Source organism: Lampris incognitus, chromosome 3 (assembly GCF_029633865.1).
Source record: "Lampris incognitus isolate fLamInc1 chromosome 3, fLamInc1.hap2, whole genome shotgun sequence".
In the NCBI taxonomy this organism is placed as follows: Eukaryota; Metazoa; Chordata; class Actinopteri; order Lampriformes; family Lampridae; genus Lampris; species Lampris incognitus.
This window is the reverse complement of record NC_079213.1, coordinates 14,434,004-14,454,821: the sequence shown is the minus strand read 5'-3', so window position 1 is coordinate 14,454,821 and position 20,818 is coordinate 14,434,004. Positions and strand designations below refer to the sequence as shown.

General features: G+C 41.6%; 1 protein-coding gene across 1 annotated transcript; it reads left to right on the top strand.

The window, feature by feature from the left end:
• Nucleotides 1–276: 276 nt before the first annotated feature.
• Nucleotides 277–18,449, top strand: LOC130109080 (protein PHTF2-like). The gene is made up of 15 exons (XM_056275807.1): nucleotides 277–393; nucleotides 892–1,057; nucleotides 6,948–7,176; nucleotides 9,300–9,446; nucleotides 9,797–9,953; nucleotides 10,127–10,197; nucleotides 12,319–12,447; nucleotides 12,611–12,696; nucleotides 12,918–13,110; nucleotides 13,325–13,456; nucleotides 13,971–14,057; nucleotides 14,320–14,475; nucleotides 14,586–14,681; nucleotides 15,047–15,172; nucleotides 16,025–18,449. The coding sequence occupies exons 2-15, from the start codon at nucleotides 972–974 to the stop codon at nucleotides 16,043–16,045; spliced, it is 1,716 nt and encodes a 571-aa protein (XP_056131782.1). The 5' UTR covers nucleotides 277–393; nucleotides 892–971; the 3' UTR covers nucleotides 16,046–18,449.
• The last annotated feature ends 2,369 nt before the right edge of the window (nucleotides 18,450–20,818 follow it).

Here is a 20,818-nt window from a genome sequence, read left to right as displayed (position 1 = left end):
TCGTTTGTTTTGCTTTTGCTCTAGCACTGTGCACACACCACATATTTAAGTTCCTTGGATTGTGGTTGTTTGTCCCTGAAATACATCCCTGTCTGAAGTGCTCCTCTTACCCTCTACTTGTTTGCCTGCTCAACCTGAAATTCTATCGAAAGAAATGGATCCCATGTATTCAGTCAGAGACTTAACTCTTTGTGCATGTGTGTGTGGGGGGCTTCTCTTTCTGTTGTCTCGCAGGCTCGGCGTTTGCCAAGGCCAAACCAGAGAGTCCCTGGACATCACTAACCAGGAAAGGAATTGTCAGAGTGGTATTTTTCCCATTCTTCTATCGATGGTGGATTCAGGTCACCTCCAGAGCTATATTCCTGTTACTGCTGGCTCTCTACCTGCTACAAGGTATGTGAGTGAGTGACCACCCAGAATATTCAGTTGCTGTGAAAAAACAAACAAAAGCACATACACACACATACCAAGTGACTCATTCACTTTGGGACAGAATGTTCGTTTTTAAGTAGTGCAACAGTTATAGTCCTGGAAATGCCTTAAGAACTGTGCAAACACACACACACACAATGTTGAGGCTTGTGCACTCCACCCTATACACAGACTTGTTTTCTCACACATAACGTCATGTTGAATTTTTTCAAGGCTGAAAAAAACCCCACACATTTGTTCATTCTACTCAGATTACTCTCTTTTTTTTACTGTCTCTCCCCCGCCACCCATCTCACCACCGTCTCACACTACTCCTCCCTTCTGCCTCGGTTCTCCACAGTGTCACATATATAATCACCGTAGGTTTAAACAACAAATATATGCAAGGAAACAATGGAATTTCTTTCTCTCTCTCTCTCTCTCTCTCTCTCTCTCTCTCTCTCTCTCTCTCTCTCTCAGTGGCGGCAGCAGTCCTGTACGTGTCCATCTCTCAGCCTCATGGGATACCGGCCACCGAGGTGTTTGGAGCCATCTGGCTCATGCTGCTCCTGGGAACCGTCCACTGTCAGATTGTCTCCACCCGAACACCCAAACCAGCCTCCAGCACTGGGGGGAAGAGACGGAGGTAATGACGGATGAATGGGGGGGGGGGGGGACACTGAACTGAAAGAAAGAAGAGAGGAGGGAGGAAAAAGTGAGGAAGGTAGTTTAGGACGGAAGAGAGGGGCATTTGTCTTTTAGATGCTGGAAAAGTGAGAGAGTGAGTGAAGAAAGGAGGCGGAGATGGGGTTTGAAAACCAGGAAGAGAAGAACAAAGACGAGAGGAAGTAAAAAAAAAAAGGCAAGAGAGGAAAACGGCATGATGTCAAGGATGAGGGCAGAAGTTGTGTAGAGAAAGGAAGGACTTTTTTATCGTGTGATTTGATATTTTCTTTTTCTTCTTCTTCGACCACATTAAAACTGCTCTGCAGAAGTGTGTTTAATGTGGGAAGATAATTCCAGAATCCTTTGCTGTGTGTCTCCCAGTCACATAGTTATCAGGTGATAAACCCCTACCTCCAAAAATGCTAATTTTATTGTCATGTCCTGGCACCAAGGTACCGTAAACTTACATTTTATGATAAAACATTCAAATGTTTTTAGGGATCCTTTAAAGATATGTTATAACCCAGTTTTTGTTGTACATCAAGATAAATGTTTTATCACCATAGAACCCATTAAAACCTATTGTTTTATCTGAAAATTACACGAGATTTAGGAAATAGACCTTAAATGTTGACTTCTTGGAGATCGGGGCTTTCATTTGATGCAAAACTCCATGAATAAGATTCTTTGTGCTGTGGATTTCTGTAAATCTGCCCCCGGTTAACTAGTTTTTTCTAACAAGTCATCTTGACTTGAAGCGATATTTGGTGTCCCTCACCCCCTTATCATATGAGGAGTGAACCCCCTCAGGTCCTGTGTGAGGTAGCTCTTAGACTGCTGAGGTTTGCAGGCTTGTGATTTCCTCTGTAGATTAGATGCCTGTTGATTATTAACCCTGTCAGCGTGTGGCTGCTACATCTACTGTGTTGCTGGTTTGGAGTATTGAAATGACAATTTTCAGACCCTTGCGAAGAAAATTGGACCATGCCAAAATTTTGGAATGGGATTCACAGTGTTTCCCGGGGGGTTGGGGGTGCTGGATTCTTTTCGTCATCATTGAATCAAACTTTCCCTTGGTTCCTTTTTCACATGTAGGACAGAAAAATCCTGATAAGAGCGGAGTTATTTTCCACCATGGTGACTCCATTCCTCCCGATGTGTCTTTCTTGCTTCCCCCGTATCTGTCTGTCGGTCACGGTCTCTCCCCTTGCAACCTTAAACAATGCTTTAAAATGTCTTTAAAAAAAAAAGAAAAGAAGAAAGAAATCTCCCATGATGTAAAGTATAGAATAAGTCAACAAGCCTACGTCTAGTTGTAGATGTCATCCTTAGGGAAGGTTTGTGTGTTTCCAAAATTAACCTGGCACTTTTCCTGCTTAATCTCTCTGAATTATTTCTATAAAATGTAACAATATCTCCAAACAGTGGTTGGTTACAAGGCAAACTGCTGATACTGTGGGTAAACCTGCCAGCCACAAATTAAATGTAATAGAATCTAACACCCTGGTGTTATGAGAAACAAAATGTCAGCATGTCCCTGGATCCCAGCAGGGGAAGACTGTAGTTTTCAGCTGGGACTTGAATGTACTGGCACAATCAGGTTTTAAATTTTTGGTGCTGGTGATATTTGAGAAAACTATCTTAATGAACAATTGTGTTTTGCATCCTTATTTTTTACATTTGAAACTCGGGAGAGACACGCTTTAGACAAATCAAACTTACTTAACCCCTTAGTCTACCTGTCTCCCCTTTCTTTTTCATGTCCAAGGAAATAAACAGGAATAATTTAGAAGGCCATCTCTAGGTTGTGACTCCACAGTCGTTGACATTTTCCTAAAACGTCCGACATTGTTGAATTACATGGCGTGAGATGGTTGTGAGGGAATTTCATGGGCAGCCGTGTCGCCTAATGTCACTTCCAACAGAAAATCCCAATTTAAAACCGGGGCTCATGTTTTTCTGTTGTTTGGCTTCTGTTTGTATTTCGCTCAGTTTTGCTGTCTCGTGTTCCTCATAGAAGTTTTGACTTGTTTGTAGATATCTTAGTTGAGTTCAAAAATGTAGCTGTCCATGAACTTTTCTCAAAAAATCTCTCACGATTGGCAACTTAAACTTTTAAACAACGGGGGAACTTTGGGAAAATGTATTCCCATACGTGTAATAACAACCCTACAGTTCATTTAGGTGGAGTTTCCCAGTCGGTGTCTTTGACTCCGTGTCCACTGGGTCCTGTTGTTTTAACCAACAGGACTAAACGGATGCCTTAAGGCCACGGTAGTCCATCTATTATTCTCAAATGTCACTACTGAACATCTGTTTGAAGAAAACTGCAGCTAAGCTACGAGTTGAGATCTTTTTAATGGAGACGATCTGGCCTTTGAATACCAAAAACAAGCTAAACTCTCATGTAGCATCTTAACTCAATTGAGTAAGATGGGCAAAAAAAGTTGCAGCATTGTCAAGGATAGTTTCCAGCGGACATGCCACCTTATTCCACACACAGTTTCTAAATCCTCCTTAAGTTTCTGAGTGTCTGCTCTAAGTCTCTCTCTTCACCCTCTATTCTTTCCCAACTGAAGGAAGTTGAGGAAGGCATCTCAGATGGAGGTGCATAGGGAAGGCGACGGGTCTAGCACTACCGATAAGGAGGGGGCGCCACACTCCCACTCAGCCAGCAGCTCATACAACCTGGGCACTCTCTTCCAAGATTTCTGGCATGATTTCTGTAAAGCTGGGTGTGTATTTGCATTTCCCCCTATTCCAGAAATAGGTGATTTACAGTACCAGGGTTGGGGTTTAATTCAGCTTTCAAAACAAGACAGCATTGGCACAATGCTGGTAAATGGCAGTTGTCTGGATGAACAAACAACGTACAATTGATATGATTCCCATCAAAATGGAAAATCTTGGCCTGCAACGTAATGATTAGCCTGAAAAATTAAAGGATTACCAATTTGACCTTTGTTTTGAGTGAAAGTTGAACTAAATCCCAATGCTGACGCAAATCTAATCCAAGCATTGTAGGCTGCAACATCCCATCCTGCTCCATGACCCAACTAACTCATTCTGTGGAAGGTAAATTTGGGTAAAAAAATAAAATATATAATCATAGTTAAATTAATCTTACAGTGTTGAACATAATGGCTTTTTCCACACAGGGTTCATATGGTTCCTACAATATATCTTATCTTTTGCTTGAGTATGGCGCAGCAGTGGGATTTTGCAGCTGATGTTTTGATGAAAAAAACGTAACCGTACAATATATCTTATCTTTTGCCTGAGTATGGCGGAGCAGTGAGATTTTGCAGCTGATGTTTTGATGAAAAAAACTTAACCAACCATAACCGGCTTTCAAAAGGCATGGGGCATAGTTTATTTTTTGCATGATAAAAAACAACATCAACCGTTAAGTCACACTGTTTTTGGTGTCAAGGAAATTGTATGATTATGACCCACAGGTATTTGATATTACTCTGTAGTGTAAATTCATTAAAATCTAGTTGGCCATCTCACTGAGTGAACTTGGAGTTGATCTCAACAATATTCCCTGTCCTCCGTCCTCCTGCTAGCTTACAGCTATTGATAATTTCAGTGCATAAATTATATGGGATTGATTGACTGACATATACACTATATGTACAAAAGTATTGGGACACACCTCTTAATCACTGAATTCAGGTGTTTCATTCACACCCATTGCCACAGGTATATAAAATCAAGCAGCTAGCCATGCAGTCTGCATTTACAAACATTTGTGAAACAATGGGTCGTTCTGAAGAGCTCAGTGAATTCAAGCGTGGTACTGTCATAGCATGGCACATTTGCAATAAGTCAGTTCGTGAAATTTCTTCCCTGCTAGATATTCCACGGTCAACTGTAAGTGGTATTATTGAAAAGTGGAAGCGTTTAGGAACAACAGCAACTCAGCCACGAAGTAGCAAACCATGTAAAGTCACTCAGCGGGGTCAACGAGTGCTGAGGTGCATAGTGCGTAAAAGTCGCCAGCGCTCTGTTGACTCAATAACTGCAGAGTTCCAAACTTCCTCTGGCATTAACATAAGCACAAAAACTGTGCACCAGGAGCTTCATGGAATGGGTTTTCATGGCAGAGCATCTGCATGCAAGCCTTATATCACCAAGCACAATGCCAAGCGTCGGATGGAGTGGTGTAAAGCACGCTGCCACTGGACTCTGGAGCAGTGGAAATGTGTTCTGTGGAGTGACGAATCATGCTTCTCTGTCTGGCAGTCTAATGGATGAGTCTGAGTTTGGCAGATGCCAGGAGAACGTTACCTGCCTAACTGCATTGTGCCAACTGTAAAGTTTGGTGGAGGAGGGATAATGGTATGGGGTTGTTTTTCAGGGGTTGGGTTAGGCCCCTTAGTTCCGTTGAAGGGAAATCTTAATGCTTCAGCATACCAAGACATTTTGGACAATTCTATGCTTCCATCTTTGTGGGAACAGTTTGGGGAGGGCCCTTTTCTGTTCCAGCATGACTGTTCCCCAGCGCACAAAGGAAGGTCCATTAAGACATGGTTGGGCGAGTTTGGTGTGGAAGAACTTGACTGGCCTGCACAGAGTCCTGACCTCAACCCCATCGGACACCTTTGGGACGAACTAGAACGGAGATTGCAAGCCAGGTCTTCTCATCCAACATCAGTGCCTGACCTCACAAATGCTCTTCTGGATGAATGGGAAAAATTTCCACAGACACACACCAAAATCTTGTGGAAAGCCTTCCCAGAAGAGTGGAAGCTGTTATAGCTGCAAAGGGGGGGGGCAACTCCATATTAATGCTTATAGATTTAGAATGGGATGTCATAAAAGCTCCTGTAGGTGTATTGGCCAGGTGTTCCAATACTTTTGTACATATAGTATATATAGATACACTACTTCTTCCACATTAAAGCTACAATCCTGAAGATCTACATGCAAACAAATAACCTTTTTATCACTGACCTATTTCAGACAGTAGCTAGTCGGCAAATATTCAAATCACGGCGGTTTCGTGGTCGCTGTTTTTCATGGTTCTTGTCAATAAGGACTTTCTTGGAAAATGTGACTCTGCGCACTTTTACATCTTCAGCTGCAGAAGGAGAAGTGAGGTAGCAGTGAATTTGAAGAGGAAGCAAAGTTGTGGTTATCAAGCAGATATGGCAGAACAAGCTCATGGAAAACAGAAGAAAAAACAGATTTTTTTTTTGTTGCTTTGCAGTGAGGAAAATGCTGACAACAGCACTGGTGACTGTTTCATTTCAAAGGGATCGCTGATTTGGAAACACAGATACAATTAATCAGTGTCACGATGGGTGCAGAAAAGTTAAAACAAACTGATCTTCAGGATTGTAGCTTTCAACCACTGTTCTTGATTAAGCATTTCAGTGTTGTAGAAAATCCATCGATCAATTTGTTCACTCATCTTTATATAATTGGTAATATTATTTGGTATATTTGACAAGTCAAAATTCTGATTATTTCATAAATTCATCTGTTCATTTATTCATCTTCATATTCAGTCATATTTTATTTACAGTAATGGTACATAAGATTTCTCTAGAAAATGGGATGCTTCATGTAACACGATGTCCAATGTTAAACCAGAGCTCTGCGTGATAATTCCACAGTGCTGGTCTGTGTTGAGCTGTGGTTCGCTTAACTCCGCATGCTGCACGCCAGCCTCTTACTCAAAGCTTCCACATAGAAATGTCTTCATAATTTCAACAGCTCAACTTCTACTGTATCCCCCTTTTCTCGTCTCATCCATCCTCACTCTTCCCTTTTTTTATCATTCAACCTCCACCTTAACCCCCTCTCCACCTCTTCATCTTCCCCTACTCATTCTCCTTGTCTTATCTGCCTGCTTGCTTCAGGTCTAAGAAGTCCAAGCTGTCCATTGACAAGTCAACAGAGACAGACAATGGCTATGTATCACTCGACGGTCGGGTGACCAATCGCAGCAGTGAGGAGGGGCTTCAACTCCACGAGCAGCGATGTGATTTGCTGCCAAGGGCCGATGAGATGTGCTGGAATGTGCATGCCCCGCCCACAAACACTCACACAACCCGCAGCACTGGAATGATGCTGGTTAACGGCAATAAGGTAATAGTAATTCATTAATGATGGATGAAAGCATGGGTGCGCACACACACAGGTACGTCCTTTCACAGCCTGCAGCACACATTAAGTCGTAGCCACAACATAAATGTCTCATTCCCATGCATTGCCAAGTTTCTCGTGGCATTACTAACATGAGGTGTCACCAGAAGGACTCCATACAATCCCATTATTGCATTTGAATTTTCAAATTTGAAATGAACATTTAAAATGAAACATCAAAGATCTATTCCATTAACATATTACTATCGTCAGTGAATGTATATTGTGAACATAAATTCAAATGCAATTTGGATTACCACAATTAATTGCCAATTATAAAAAGCCAATAATATAGCCAATTATAATTTTTCTCCACAAATAATGCCTGCATAAATTGAATAATGCAATAATAGGACTGCATTTTTATTTGAATATAGTCCATTTTAAACTTCCATTTGAAACCCGTCCCCTCTTTGATAAATCGCAATCCTTTTTGTCGTCAACGGTGAGAACACTAGTATCAACAAGATGAACGCGTCAACAGTGCAGCTTGGAAATAGTTCACTGAGATAAGCTGCTGCATGTACCATCTGTCCTTGGCTCTGTCAGTGAAGCTTTTATCCTGAATAGATGGCAGCTGTTATTGTTGTGGTGTAGATAGCCATTTTGAAATTTCATGAACTGGGTAAAGACAATGGCACTCTAACAAAGCACATACACATGCAGCATCCAGTACTGGAATTTATAGTGCCTCCCATAGGAGTTATGTCATCAGAAGAAGTTCTTGCATGGAGATTGTTTTGTCTCCTCACGTCGTATGTCAGGTGGGAGCTATTGGCATAACACACATGTCCCCATAAATACAGGCGACACAATCTTTCATCACCAGTTGACATGTCAATAAAATTTCAGTCAGCTGTTCCTTAACCCTGACTTCACACCTGTCTGGAGGATCAGAACAGTCTTCTCATCCACTACTTTTAGAATTTTTTTTATTGATCCAGGTATTAATGCCGGAGAGGGAAATTGAACCTTAATGTCCATACTGATTGAGAGCAAAGGCATTCATCCCGCTCCAAGCTGCCTGCAACCATGAGGCTGGGAGCTTTTCAATATTTTCTTTTGGTGTGCTTTTAGGCAGGACATCAGAGGTTGGACTAGAACCCATAAATGTGTCAGCATCCCAGAGGAACACTAACCATTGCACCACTGAGGCCTTTTGCTTCCTCTACCACCAGTGAAGATTTCAATATTTCCTTTTGACATTAGTTTTCCAAATGGGTAAAGAAAGTAAAGAAGTTTAGTACTCCATAGCAGGAGTTATTTTCCTGGATAATGTTTATAACAGCTGATGCTTCTGTTTGGAAGTGAATCTAAAATCAATGAAACTTGTTGTCACCACGTAGCCCATTGAGCCAAGGAATGAATTGACATTCTTAAGAGGTTTTCAGTAATATCTTGGGAGCTTAAAAGGCCAATTTCCGTATCAGACATACTACGCATGTGTAAATTTGCCCCTTGGACCACTGATATGAACCATTTTAGTTTTGATCTGAATTGTATTGCCTTAAGGAAATGCGTCATACACAATTTGCTGTCCACAATCAAACTACAATCTTAAATGTCAAAAGTCTGCAGTCACGTTTTCATATTAATCTCACAAATATGCACTGGAGGCAATTAAAGCATTGTGTAGCTTATGGTTTCTGAATACAGTATATGCTCAATTTACATGTGCCCTCGTTAACTAAATTAGTTAATAACAAGGAGTATCCCTTAATTTTCCCAATCTGCCTGATTAGACTGTAGACTGTTTGTAAACCAGGTCAGTTGATTGAATGAAGTACTTAATGGCTTTCGCCTGACGAACCTGTTAAAGAGTTGGATTGGAGTAAAAGTTTTGTCTTATTTAAAAAATACAGTGAATTAAATGTTGCCAAGCTACACACTCGAGTACAAATATGCCCAAAACAAACTTGTGAAGTACTTTTACTTGGTCACTTTACACCATTGGGAGTTGTGTGTAGGAACATGCACACACACACACGAGGTTGTGAATCTGCATGTGCAGATAAATAGCATTTGGCTCAGTTTGTGTGTGTCTGTGCTTGTTTTCTGTCTTACAGGAGCCGGCATCAGATGAAGCATCCAGCGAGGAGGACCCTGAGGCGTCCTATAGCGCTCTCCGCAGGGGGGTGGAGAGAATCAACAGCGACTGTACGCTCCGCAACCGAAAGAACGGACATCATTACAAGAAACACTATGCTGTGGAGGTACACACACACAAAACCATACATAAAAACTACACAGACATCTTGTCATGGAAGTTCACACATACTTCTCTGCAGTTCAGCCAACCTAGGGTTGAGAGTACTTTAAAATTAAAACTAGATAGCCTCTATTAATCCAGCTTTTTTCCCATTACTGAGTCCAGTATCATAAAAAATTAATATATCATGCCCTGGCCGTGTAAAAGCACGTTAAAATGAAGCATTTTTATATCTTTACCTCTCTCCATTTTGATTTTTCTTTATATCCTACTCCTTCGCTATCTGTTTGCTCCTCTCATTCTCTTTTATCCTCCATCCTTCTCTGTCGGTCTCTCTCTCTTCCTTCTCTCCAGGAGGTTCCTAAGTCTGGTACCAGTTGTAGTTCACGGTGTTCAAGTCTGAGGACTCAGGACTCAGAGAGCACTCGTCATGAGTCAGAGACAGAGGACCTGCTCTGGGAGGACTTCCTGCACTGTGCAGAGTGCCGATCCTCCTGCACCTCAGAGACAGGTAGACAATAGAATCAAACTTTTACTTAGTATGGCTACAATAGCACAGCGCAGAATAAAGTCTATTCAACGACAGATAGATAGACGGACCGGCAGTGATTGCTATTCATAGTCTAGGTTAATGCCGACTGCATTTAAATTATTAATTTTCAATTGACATACTCAACTCCACAGAGGGGGAAGGGGGCGGGACACCTGTCTGCCCACCTGCCAAGAAGGAGTACAGAGATGACCCCTTCCATCAGGTCTGTAAAACACACCCATTCAAGGTTCAAAGGTTTATTTGTCACTTCATGTACAAGAATAATAAGCAGTGAAGTGATTTATTTTTTGGCAACCACAAAACTGCAACAAGAGAAATTAACAATAATAATAAAAGGAGAATAAGATGGGAAAAAAAAGCAATACAATTAAAAAAAAAAACAGTATACAGAAGGTATATCCTGACAAACATGGTCACTTTACACCATTGGTAGTTTCTTGTGCATAGTGTTTCTTGTAATGATGTGATGTAGGCTGAAAGGTTCAGGCTATCGATTCCTGCATGCATGACAAATCCTGGATAGGCCCCTCCTCGCGGTATTGACCGGACTTCACTTGTGGAGTTGGTGTAACCTGGGCAGCACTCAGCTGGCTAAAGCCTAAAGGGACTGCGGACTGGCGGTTATAAAAATTCCACACATCCCTGGCTCGTAAGTGCCTAACAAGTGGGCAGTCCGAACTCCCAAATCCGACCATCACTTGAGTGCAACCTGTGGCGGATCCCATCGTCTTCACTCTTGTGTTGCCATGGAACTAGATCCTCCCAGGCCAAGCAGTGTGGACCAGCGTCGCAACCTGATCACCACTTTAATCAAGGCTTAGTGAATGGCTCCAAGAGTTTTTTCCCCCCTTATCTCTTGGAATGGATCCTCGGACACGAGAGATGCCAACGACGATGACGATCCTGACAAACACATGTATACAATGTGCAGTTGCTATATACAAGTGTGCAAATAGACTGAATGAGTAGAGTGGCAGTAGTATTACAAACATAATTGTCATTGTTATGTTAAGTTTAGTGTCCTTATGGCCTGGGGGAAGAAACTCCTCCCGAGCCTCTCTGTGTTGGTCTTGTGGCTGCAGAGGTGTCTACGTGATCGCAGCGGCTAAAACAGTCCATTATTAGGGTGATTGAAAGCCATAATCTTTTTAGCCTTGGTCCTGCACCACCTGGTGTATAGTAAGTCCTGTAGAGGGATGAGTGTGGTCAAGGTGGTACGTTTAGCCGACCGTACCACTCTGCCTTGCCTTTTTCACAAAGGTGTCTGTGTGACATGTCCATGTTAGGTCCTCAGTGATGTGAACACTGAGGTACCTGAAGCTGCTCACCCTCTCTACTGCGACCCTGTTGATAGAGAGAGGTCCTCCACTGTTTCTTTATGAAGTCCACAACAAGCTCCTTTGTTTTACTGATGTTCAAGGAGAGGATGCTGGCCTGGCACCACTGGCAGATCCTCCATCGTAGGCCCTCTCATCGTTGCAGGAGCTCAGGCTCACCACTACTGTGTCATCAGCACACTTAATAATGGTGTTGGAGCTGTTCATGGCCACAGTCATATGTGGACAGAGAGTAGAGCAGGGGACTTCGTACAGAACCTGTGTCGAGGGTGAGAGAGGTGGAGGTGTAGCTAACCACCTGGGGTCTGCCGGTCAGAAAGTCAAGGACCCAGTTGAACAGGGGGGTGTTAGGCCAAGTTCCCTGTGCTTGATGCCCCCCAACGCTTCATGACCACAAAAGTGAGAGCTACAGAATGGGTAGTTGTTGAGGTCGATTGGATTGGTTGTCTTTGGTACAGGTACAATAGTGGATCTCTTGAAATATGGGTACCACAAACTGGGCCATGGAGCGATTGGAAACTGTGTTGAATACAGGGACTAGCAGATAGACACAGGACATAAAAAAAGTGATGAAGTTTCATCCAATCACTGTGACTGGATGAAGACACTGTGGTTACCGTCTTCTTTTTAACAGTACTACATTAAGGAAACTACTAATGACAACTACACCAGTAACTGTTGCATAAAGTCCATAATACTGTGTTAGACATAGACTGTTATTTTGTGTGATAATGGATACAACAGTGACAACAGTATTGATTGCTTACACTTCATACCAGGGTACATGCCCCTTGTACCCATACTGACAACAAAAGGACACGCTTTAATGGCTCCATCATATCCACATAAAACACAGTACAAGGTGCAGGGAGAGAATCATAACCAAGAATAGGGAATCTATAAGACAAGCTTACATAGCCAATAGCAACGCATCCTGAGTGAGTGGATTATTGAGTTAACATGGTGTGTGTGTTGTTCTGCCACAGGGTCATGTTCCATGGCTACACAGCTCCAACCCTGGCTTGGAGCGAGTGAGTGCCATAGTGTGGGAGGGAAATGAGTGTAAAAAGGCGGACATGTCTGTCTTGGAGATCAGCGGCATGATCATGAACAGAGTGAGTGATGGTGGAGGGAGGAATGTATTGAGAGGGAGGGGAGAACTACAGGAAGACTTCAAACAAGATGACTGCTATTCTTAAAAAGTTGTCAAAATAAGACAAACAGGATGAATAACTAGTGTTTCTTTATCACTCTCTCTTTGAATGTCTATCTTTCCAGGTAAATCTCTATACTCCCAGTATAGGCTATCAGGTCTTTGGGAACCTGGTTTCTGTGACACTTGGCCTCACCCCCTTTGCTTACAGGTAAGCGTATGAAAACATCATTGCAATGAGGAGTTTGAGATATCCAATGTTGGAACATCCAACATGACATTTGATACCAAGCACCATAAAGGTGAAAAGGAAGTTAGGATTGGTAATGGGACAACATCTAGGTTACAAATTAAAAAACAAATGCAAAAGTTTAGAATTAGAGATTTAGAAATTCTGCTGGATAAATGTGATTTCTTGTCCCTCATCTATAGGCTGGCTCAGTACCGTGACTTGGATCAGCTGACCACTCTCTCAGCCAGCGAGCTGCTGTCTGTGGCACTGGGGGGTGGTTCTGGCTCAGATGTCATGGTCATCACCATGGTAACACTGAGTTTCCTAGTGCGCATTTGCCTTATATGGCTCTTCTTCTTCCTCCTCAGTGTGGCAGAGAGGACCTACAAACAGGTGAGAGGAAGGGGCTAGGGAGTGTGTGTGGCCATGCGCACACTTAGAACAGACAGGCAATCACACTTTCCTTTGGGCACCCTAGATGTAAAGTAAATCTCTAGGCTGCCATTGCACTGACTGATTAGAGATGTAGATTCTTATTTCATAGACTAGACCAACGAGTGCCTGGTGATGTATTTAAATTATCCAATTGGCTGTATGCATTTTTCAGAGGCTACTATTTGCCAAGCTGTTTGGTCATCTGACATCAGCCCGGAGAGCCAGGAAGTCTGAAGTTCCCCATTTTAGACTGAAGAAGGTTCAAAACATCAAGATGTGGCTTTCACTGCGCTCTTACCTCAAGGTACACTCATCCACACCATTCACAAATAAACTAGCACTAGTGATATCTCGTGGCCATTTAGGACCTCTGAGTCACAAGGTGTTAGAGGCTTGACAAGCACAACCTGGGAAAATAAAACAATGCTAAACCAGGCCTCATGGGAGAAGTTTACAAAGAGGCTCATAAAGAGGAATGTACTATGACTTTGCAACATTGTGAAGCAAGCGTGTTTAAAATCTCTGGTCCAGACAATGGCTCACCTGACACTTTAGATATGGAGCGACACTTCAAGCACTGAACTCTTAACACCAGATGGAGCAAAGTCAGACCCAAATTTTAATACTGATATCTACTAGGAATTGTTTTGTAGTCAACCTATCTGAGATGACCCCTTCACACAAGATGGCAATCTGCTGGCTTTTCATGAGTTTGCTAGTTATCTATACGACAGTAGCAATATACAAAAAAAAGGCTATGCACACTATGTGAAAATAAAATGTTAATATTACTGATTTTATATTGTTGTGTGTTGCAGAGGCGCGGTCCCCAGCGATCAGTGGATGTTATTGTGTCGTCTGCCTTCCTACTCACTTTGTCTGTTGTCTTCATTTGCTGTGCTCAGGTAACTATTTGTGTTTTGGAGAATACATGAATCAGAGCTTGGCTCCGTTACACTGCTGAAGATCAGTTTTTAATTATTAAAACAAGCAGCAACACTGGTGATAGATGTGGATTAGCCTGTATGTAAATCTTCAGAACTGTGAAATTAAATCTGAATACTCAAACCATGCTTTGGCTGTAATTGGGGGGGTTGATTTTTTCCTTTACGTCTTACAGTTCATTTGACTCTCCGGGCAACTGGTTTGAATATTCTCTCTCTCTAGTTGCTTCACATCCATGAGACCTTCCTAGAGTGTCATTATAACTGGGAACTGGTGATCTGGTGTTCCAGTCTGTCTCTGTTCCTACTGAGGTTTGTCACCTTGGGCTCTGAGACCAGCAAGAAGTACAGCAACACCTCCATACTGCTTACTGAACAGGTACACACACACACACACACACACACACGGCTTGTTTTTAGTGTGGCTGTGTCTATGTCTTGTAAATATGTATGTGTGTGTGTGTGTGTGTGTACACGTACATTCCACAGATCAACCTGTACCTGAAGATGGAGAAGAAGCCAAACAAGAAGGAGGAGCTGACCCTGGTCAATAATGTCTTAAAGCTGGCTACAAAACTACTAAAGGTGCTCAACCATCTGTCTTTTGGCCGTATTCGTAGGCGGCACTAGGGCATTGAAATACTTATAATAATGTCCCTGCCTCTGTCTTACGTCTTTCCCTGATACGAGTTAGGCAAGTGAGTTTTAATGTTCGGGAGTAGTCACTACCCCCCCCCCCCAAAAAAATCACGATTTTTGTTGAAGGTTACATTTTTTTGTGTGATAATTTTGGAAAAGCTAAACTTCCCATAGCCTCTTAATAGCGCCGCCTACGGTCATAGTATCCGTCTGTTCTCTGTCTTAGTATGAACTGTCTCCCGGCCCCTTTCAGCTTTCATACTCTTTTAGCGATCTTATGGCTCTAATAACAAATTTCTCTTTCCTTCTAGGAGTTAGATGCCCCTTTTAGGTTGTATGGTTTGACTATGAACCCCCTACTGTACAACATCACTCAGGTGGTCATTCTGTCTGCAGTGTCTGGAGTTATCTCTGACCTCCTAGGATTTAACTTGAAGGTAAGTATCTGCCTGTGTGTTTGGTGGCGTTCAACACCTCACTATTAGCCACTTCTGTTGCTCGGGGCTAATATGGCTGGGAACATGATGAGCGACAGAAGCTGAGCTCACCGCCAGGGGTCTCACTTACGATCCATCACTGTGACGGACGGGGTTGTAAAAACTCGGTCATAGTCCAACTTTACCTGTGATATTTGCTTTCATGTATACCAGTAGTATATTTTGCGTTGCATTAGTGCATGTGTGGATTATAATGCTTAATGCCTATGCAGCAATAGGCCTTAACAGGCTGTGCTTGACAAAAATATTAAGTTAAAGAAAGATAAAAGAAAAAGCAATTTATTCATACTGGGACTTCACATGCTGGTATCAATAATATTAAATGCACTTTTTAAATGCTAAAAGCCTACTTTATAAAGACAGCAATCTATAACTGTCCAAAGGAATTGAATCGAGTGCAATTTCACGGATATATACCAAGCCCAGTTGCACTCGATTAAATTCCTTTGGATAACCATGACCTGGATGAATGAGAACATTCACAGACAAATCTATAACTGTCTTCTGTGTAGGGTCCATTTTGATGCTTTTGCACAGATGGTAACTTGTACACCCTTTTTAAATTGTCAATATATGAATGTGGAGGAAAAAAGCCAACAAGGCTGATTCCTCATATTGATTTTGTCAAAATGACAAATGGAATTATTTGTCAATGCTTTTAAAATGTGGTAAATGGTGGAAATGTTTGGTTAATGCAACCCCTGCTCAGCACACGTTATCAAACTACTACTACAAAAAGTCGTTTTTGTCCCGTCTCTAAAGTCTATCTTTGTCTTTGGTTCTGGTCCACAGCTCTGGAAGATTAAATCGTGACAATGAGGCGAGGGTGTCATGGAGAGAGCCGCTATCCATCCTTCACCAAAACCTGAAAGGGGGGGGGGGGGCTTGTCTCACTCCGGACGCTGGCTGGATGAGTGACTGACATGACCAGCTTACTGGATGAAAGGATAACTGACGGACGGATGGACTGGTAGTCTGACTGGCTGCATTGTCGGTCCTGACATATCAGAATGCTCTGACTTTCAATGTTCTCACTTTGTGCAATTCACAAACTATTTATTTACCCGTTCAGTGTTTTTAACTAGGGTTTATCTCATTTAAGTCCATTTCATATTTTATTTTGGGATTCAAATTTATACTGTTTTACCTGTGTTCACAAAAGTATTATGTTTTCATTAATTATTGATCATTACTATTACATGTTTTAGGTTCACGGCAAGGGTGGGTCAATTCAGTTTTCATACACACACATGTACACTGTAAGATTGCAGGCAGATATAAATCCCCATGCATATCCCAGTAGCTCTTATCCGTCACTCTGTCCTGTCATTACTACAGCAGCAGGAAAATATTTCCCAAGTATTCCTTTTCAGGATGCAACAGCAGTGAAACATGTAAAATGTGGCTTATATTATAGTCACATCTGTAGCTATGTTTGCATAAACACTCCCATATAAAACTCCGTTTCACCTTTCCCTCGTTTGTGTGACTTGCCGTGGGCCTATGCGTATATTCAGTTTCACAAGTTTTACTTAAAATGGACGGGTGGTATTTTCAGGATTACGTGGAAGTGGCAGCGTTTACTCTCACGACGGCTCTCTAGTCAAGCAAATTTGTGAAAAAAGAACGAATGGGGTTTAATTAAGCATGACTGACTGCTTTTCCATGTTGGTTAAGTCTTGGACAGGAGTATTTCTTTGGTGGAGATTTCTGTTGGGAATACAGCCTAATTCCTGTCTATAAGGCCATTTCATTATCTGGTAAGCAATAGATCTGTTTTTATGTCCGTATCATGATATCAGAAATGCCACAGAGTTATTGTTATTGTGTTAATCTGGCACGCCGCTGTTCAAACGAGAACACACTTCTGAATTTAGAAATGCTAATGATTAGTTTTCCTGAGACCTCGTATTCATTGTTTCCATTTTGAGCCATAAAACTCGAGGATATTTTAAAATGGGACTCTAACATTACCTACCAGTCATTTGGCTATTGATCTGAAGCAAATTGACAAGTTTAAAGTGGCTCCTGACCCGCTTCTCACCAGCCACAGGTGAGATTGCTTTAGTTTGGTCTGAGTGCAAGATGGGCGGGCTTTGCACATTTTTGAGACAGTCTAATTGGTCTTTTTTTTTAACAAGGGGCAATAAATATACTCCAGTTAGAAATAATTTTTAGCGTGATAATTGGACCTTTCTCCATTGCTATATTGTCTCAATGCCGCATTGAATTCACTCACTTCAGGTTGAGTTTACCAATATTTAAGTTTAAAGGGGATCTATTTCAAAAGGAGGCTCAATGCATGAATAAATAACTCAAAAATGAACGAATTCTTGGGCGTGACCGACAAATTACTTCGGTGTACCTTTTAAATGGACTTTAGTGAAAATAGATTGACCCCTGCCTGGTCATTTCTCACATGCAACAGTTAAACACGTCTGAACGTGAACAAATTTATGCACTTTAAACACAGACAGAAGAAGAGGAAATTTTTACATTGCGTTACAATGTCAAAACGTCTCTGTTGCTGTCGGCAGACATTTTTTTTTGTTGTTTTTGTACTTCACTTGCTTGACAGTCTTGAGTGCGTGTGTGTGCTGTCAAATGCTAGCTCCAACCACACACTATTGTCGATAGTTTGCATCACTTTTTAGTTAAAACCAACACGACGTATAAGGTAAGGAATTAAATGTCAAGTTACATAAAAACTTTATTCAAAAGCCAATGCAAATTGTTGCTTGGCATCCTGCTACTTTAAACTGCCAACTGAAAAACATCAAAAAGCTAGCATAATCTCTTTTTAGTGTGTTTGAAAAAGACCAAAGTGCTTTCTTTCTTTTTGTTTTTTGGTTTGTTCCTGCCAGAAAGAATGTATTCGCAACATATGCTTTAAAATATAAGATTATTGGTGTTGTTTTTTCTTTTTGGAAATGCTTTAAGACTGTGTTCATGTTGTTTATTGCTTATTTTCATGTGTTTTTTTGTTTCTCTTTGGCATCATGCTTTACTTTAATTCATGTGTAAAGATGGTGCCCTCATGCTCAGTTAAAAGGAGACAACGTTTTGCTGTGTTTCTGAAGTACAGGAAGGGGTCCGAAATGTCTGTATGAAAATTTATCACGGTAAAGGACTCCACATTGTGATCCCGTTTTCAAAACAAGTCTGAATATTTAGTTCCTTGGGATTTTGTAAGAAAAATAAAAAACGGATGTTGACATCTTGTCTCTCGTGTTTCCTTGCAGCATCTCTCTCTCGTTCTCACACTGTTGTAGGCTATTGACAAGTCTTAATTTGAAAATCGGAAGTCATTCAAAAGCTCCAAATTAGCTTAATTTTTTTTCTGCTTCTCAAAATAAGTTTCTGTTTTGGATTTGATAAGCTGGCAGCAGGGGACCTTGGGCCCCAATAACATTTGATAGTGTCTCAAACACCAATATCAATAGAGACTAAACATAGTTAGGGGCCTTGCAACAATCAGACTACCCCGTCTTTGAAAATAACAGTCTAATGATATACTTTTCAAGACTTAGAATAGAGGTCGTCAGATGTTAGTATAGTGAAGCTGGTTAATGTTGGCTTTCATTTCCAAATTGGGGGGCAAGTTTATTAGGTGGGCACCTGCTTCTTTCTGAGTTGCAAAGTGTGGCACCCCCCCCAAATCATATATCGTGATGAGTCAAGAAATGAATAAATATTTGTTGCATGGATGTAATTATTTTGCAAGAAAAAAATTTACTTATTACAATGGCATAAATAAAGACACTGCAGGTAATGCGGTTGCACCGTGGGGTGGGAGGCCAGAGTGTTGCGTTGGGTGGAGAGATTCTGATTGCCATCTCAGAATTACACCTGTGTTCAAAGAAGAACTCAAGTTAATATGGTGCCATTTGCTAAATATGCCCTTGAAAAGGCAAAGCCATCTCAGTCATCATTTAAAATTTTTTTGTACACAACTCTGTCTATAACAACTGTACGCGGATTCTACATAAACTATAAAAACGTCACTTAAATGAATAATTTCTTATTTTCTTTGTCTATATGCAATGATGACTGCTAGGTAATATGCATGTTGTTCAATGTCAAGTCTCTATTTGCTCACGAGACGATACGATATAGCTAGTTTAGGTGCAAAATCTGAACATCAAGACTGACAAGCAGAGCACATCTGCAAGCCGAGCGAGCAGTCATGCCTTTCAAACATAAGAGAAAAGAACGGGGAGAAGGTAGCAAAGCTCCCTAAATTCTATTCATTTGGCTTTTTTACAAGTAGTCGCCAACCCACGATTGAGCCCCCTCCTAGCACTAATGCAGCAGTTCGGCATCAGCTTTGCTGCCCTCAGTAGTGTGTCAACAACCACGCTAACGTTAGGATAGCAATGTCTTCATGCATGCTGAATAATCCAGGTAAGAAAATCACAGAAAGTTGAATCAGTTCATCTGAACACGTTTATCAAGAAAACGTTTCATCACTCATCTAAGTGACCTCCACCAGTCTCAACTGACTGCAGGTATCCCCACCCGTATAAACAATACAGTGGCATAACAACCAAAAACAACGATCAGTTTTATATGCAAATTGCCGAAGCAGTGGAGGTAATCCATATGAAATTACAAAACGACCCCACCCTTAGCAATAGGACCACCCTTAACACTGACCAAGTGTGTCTGCTCCTGAAGCTGTGTCTTCAGCCCACGTACTTCACATACAGGGGGCAATCCTATAGGCAGAGGCATGGGTGTGCTATGGGTTCCCCAGATTCACCTATAGTGGCCAACTTGCATATGAAGGAAGAGGAAAAGAGCGCTCTTACAAGTGCATCTCAAAAAATTAGAATATTGTGGAAAAGTTCATTATTTTCCGTAATTCAATTCAAAAAGTGAAACTTTCATATATTCTAGATTCATTACACAAAGTGAAATATGTCAAGCCATTTCACTTGGAAATCAAGGTCCCAGAGTCTGGAGGAAGAGTGGAGAGGCACAGAATCCAAGTTGCTTGAAGTCCAGTGTGAAGTTTCCACAGTCAGTGATGATATGGGGTGCCATGTCATCTGCTGGTGTTGGTCCACTGTGTTTCATCAAGCCCAGAGTCAACACAGCTGTCTACCAGGAGATTTTAGACCACTTCATGCTTCCGTCTGCTGACAAAAGCTTTATGGAGATGCTGATTTCATTTTCCAGCAGGACTTGGCACCTGCCCACAGTGCCAAAACTACCATGGTATTACTGTGCTTGATTGGCCAGCCAACTCGCCTGACCGGAACCATTGTCAAGAGGAAGATGAGAGACACCAGACCCAACAATGCAGATGAGCTGAAGGCTGCTATCAAAGCAACCTGGGCTTCCATAACACCTCAGCAGTGCCACAGGCTGATTGCCTCCATGCCACGCCACATTGATGCAGTAATTCATGCAAAAGGAGCCCCGATCAAGTATTGAGTGCATAAATGAACATACTTTTCAGAAGGTCGACATTTCTGTATCATATCATTTTTTTGATTGGTCTTCTGTAATATTCTAATATTTTGAGATACTGGATTTTTGATTTTCATGAGTTGGAAGCTGTAATCATCAAGATTAAAACAA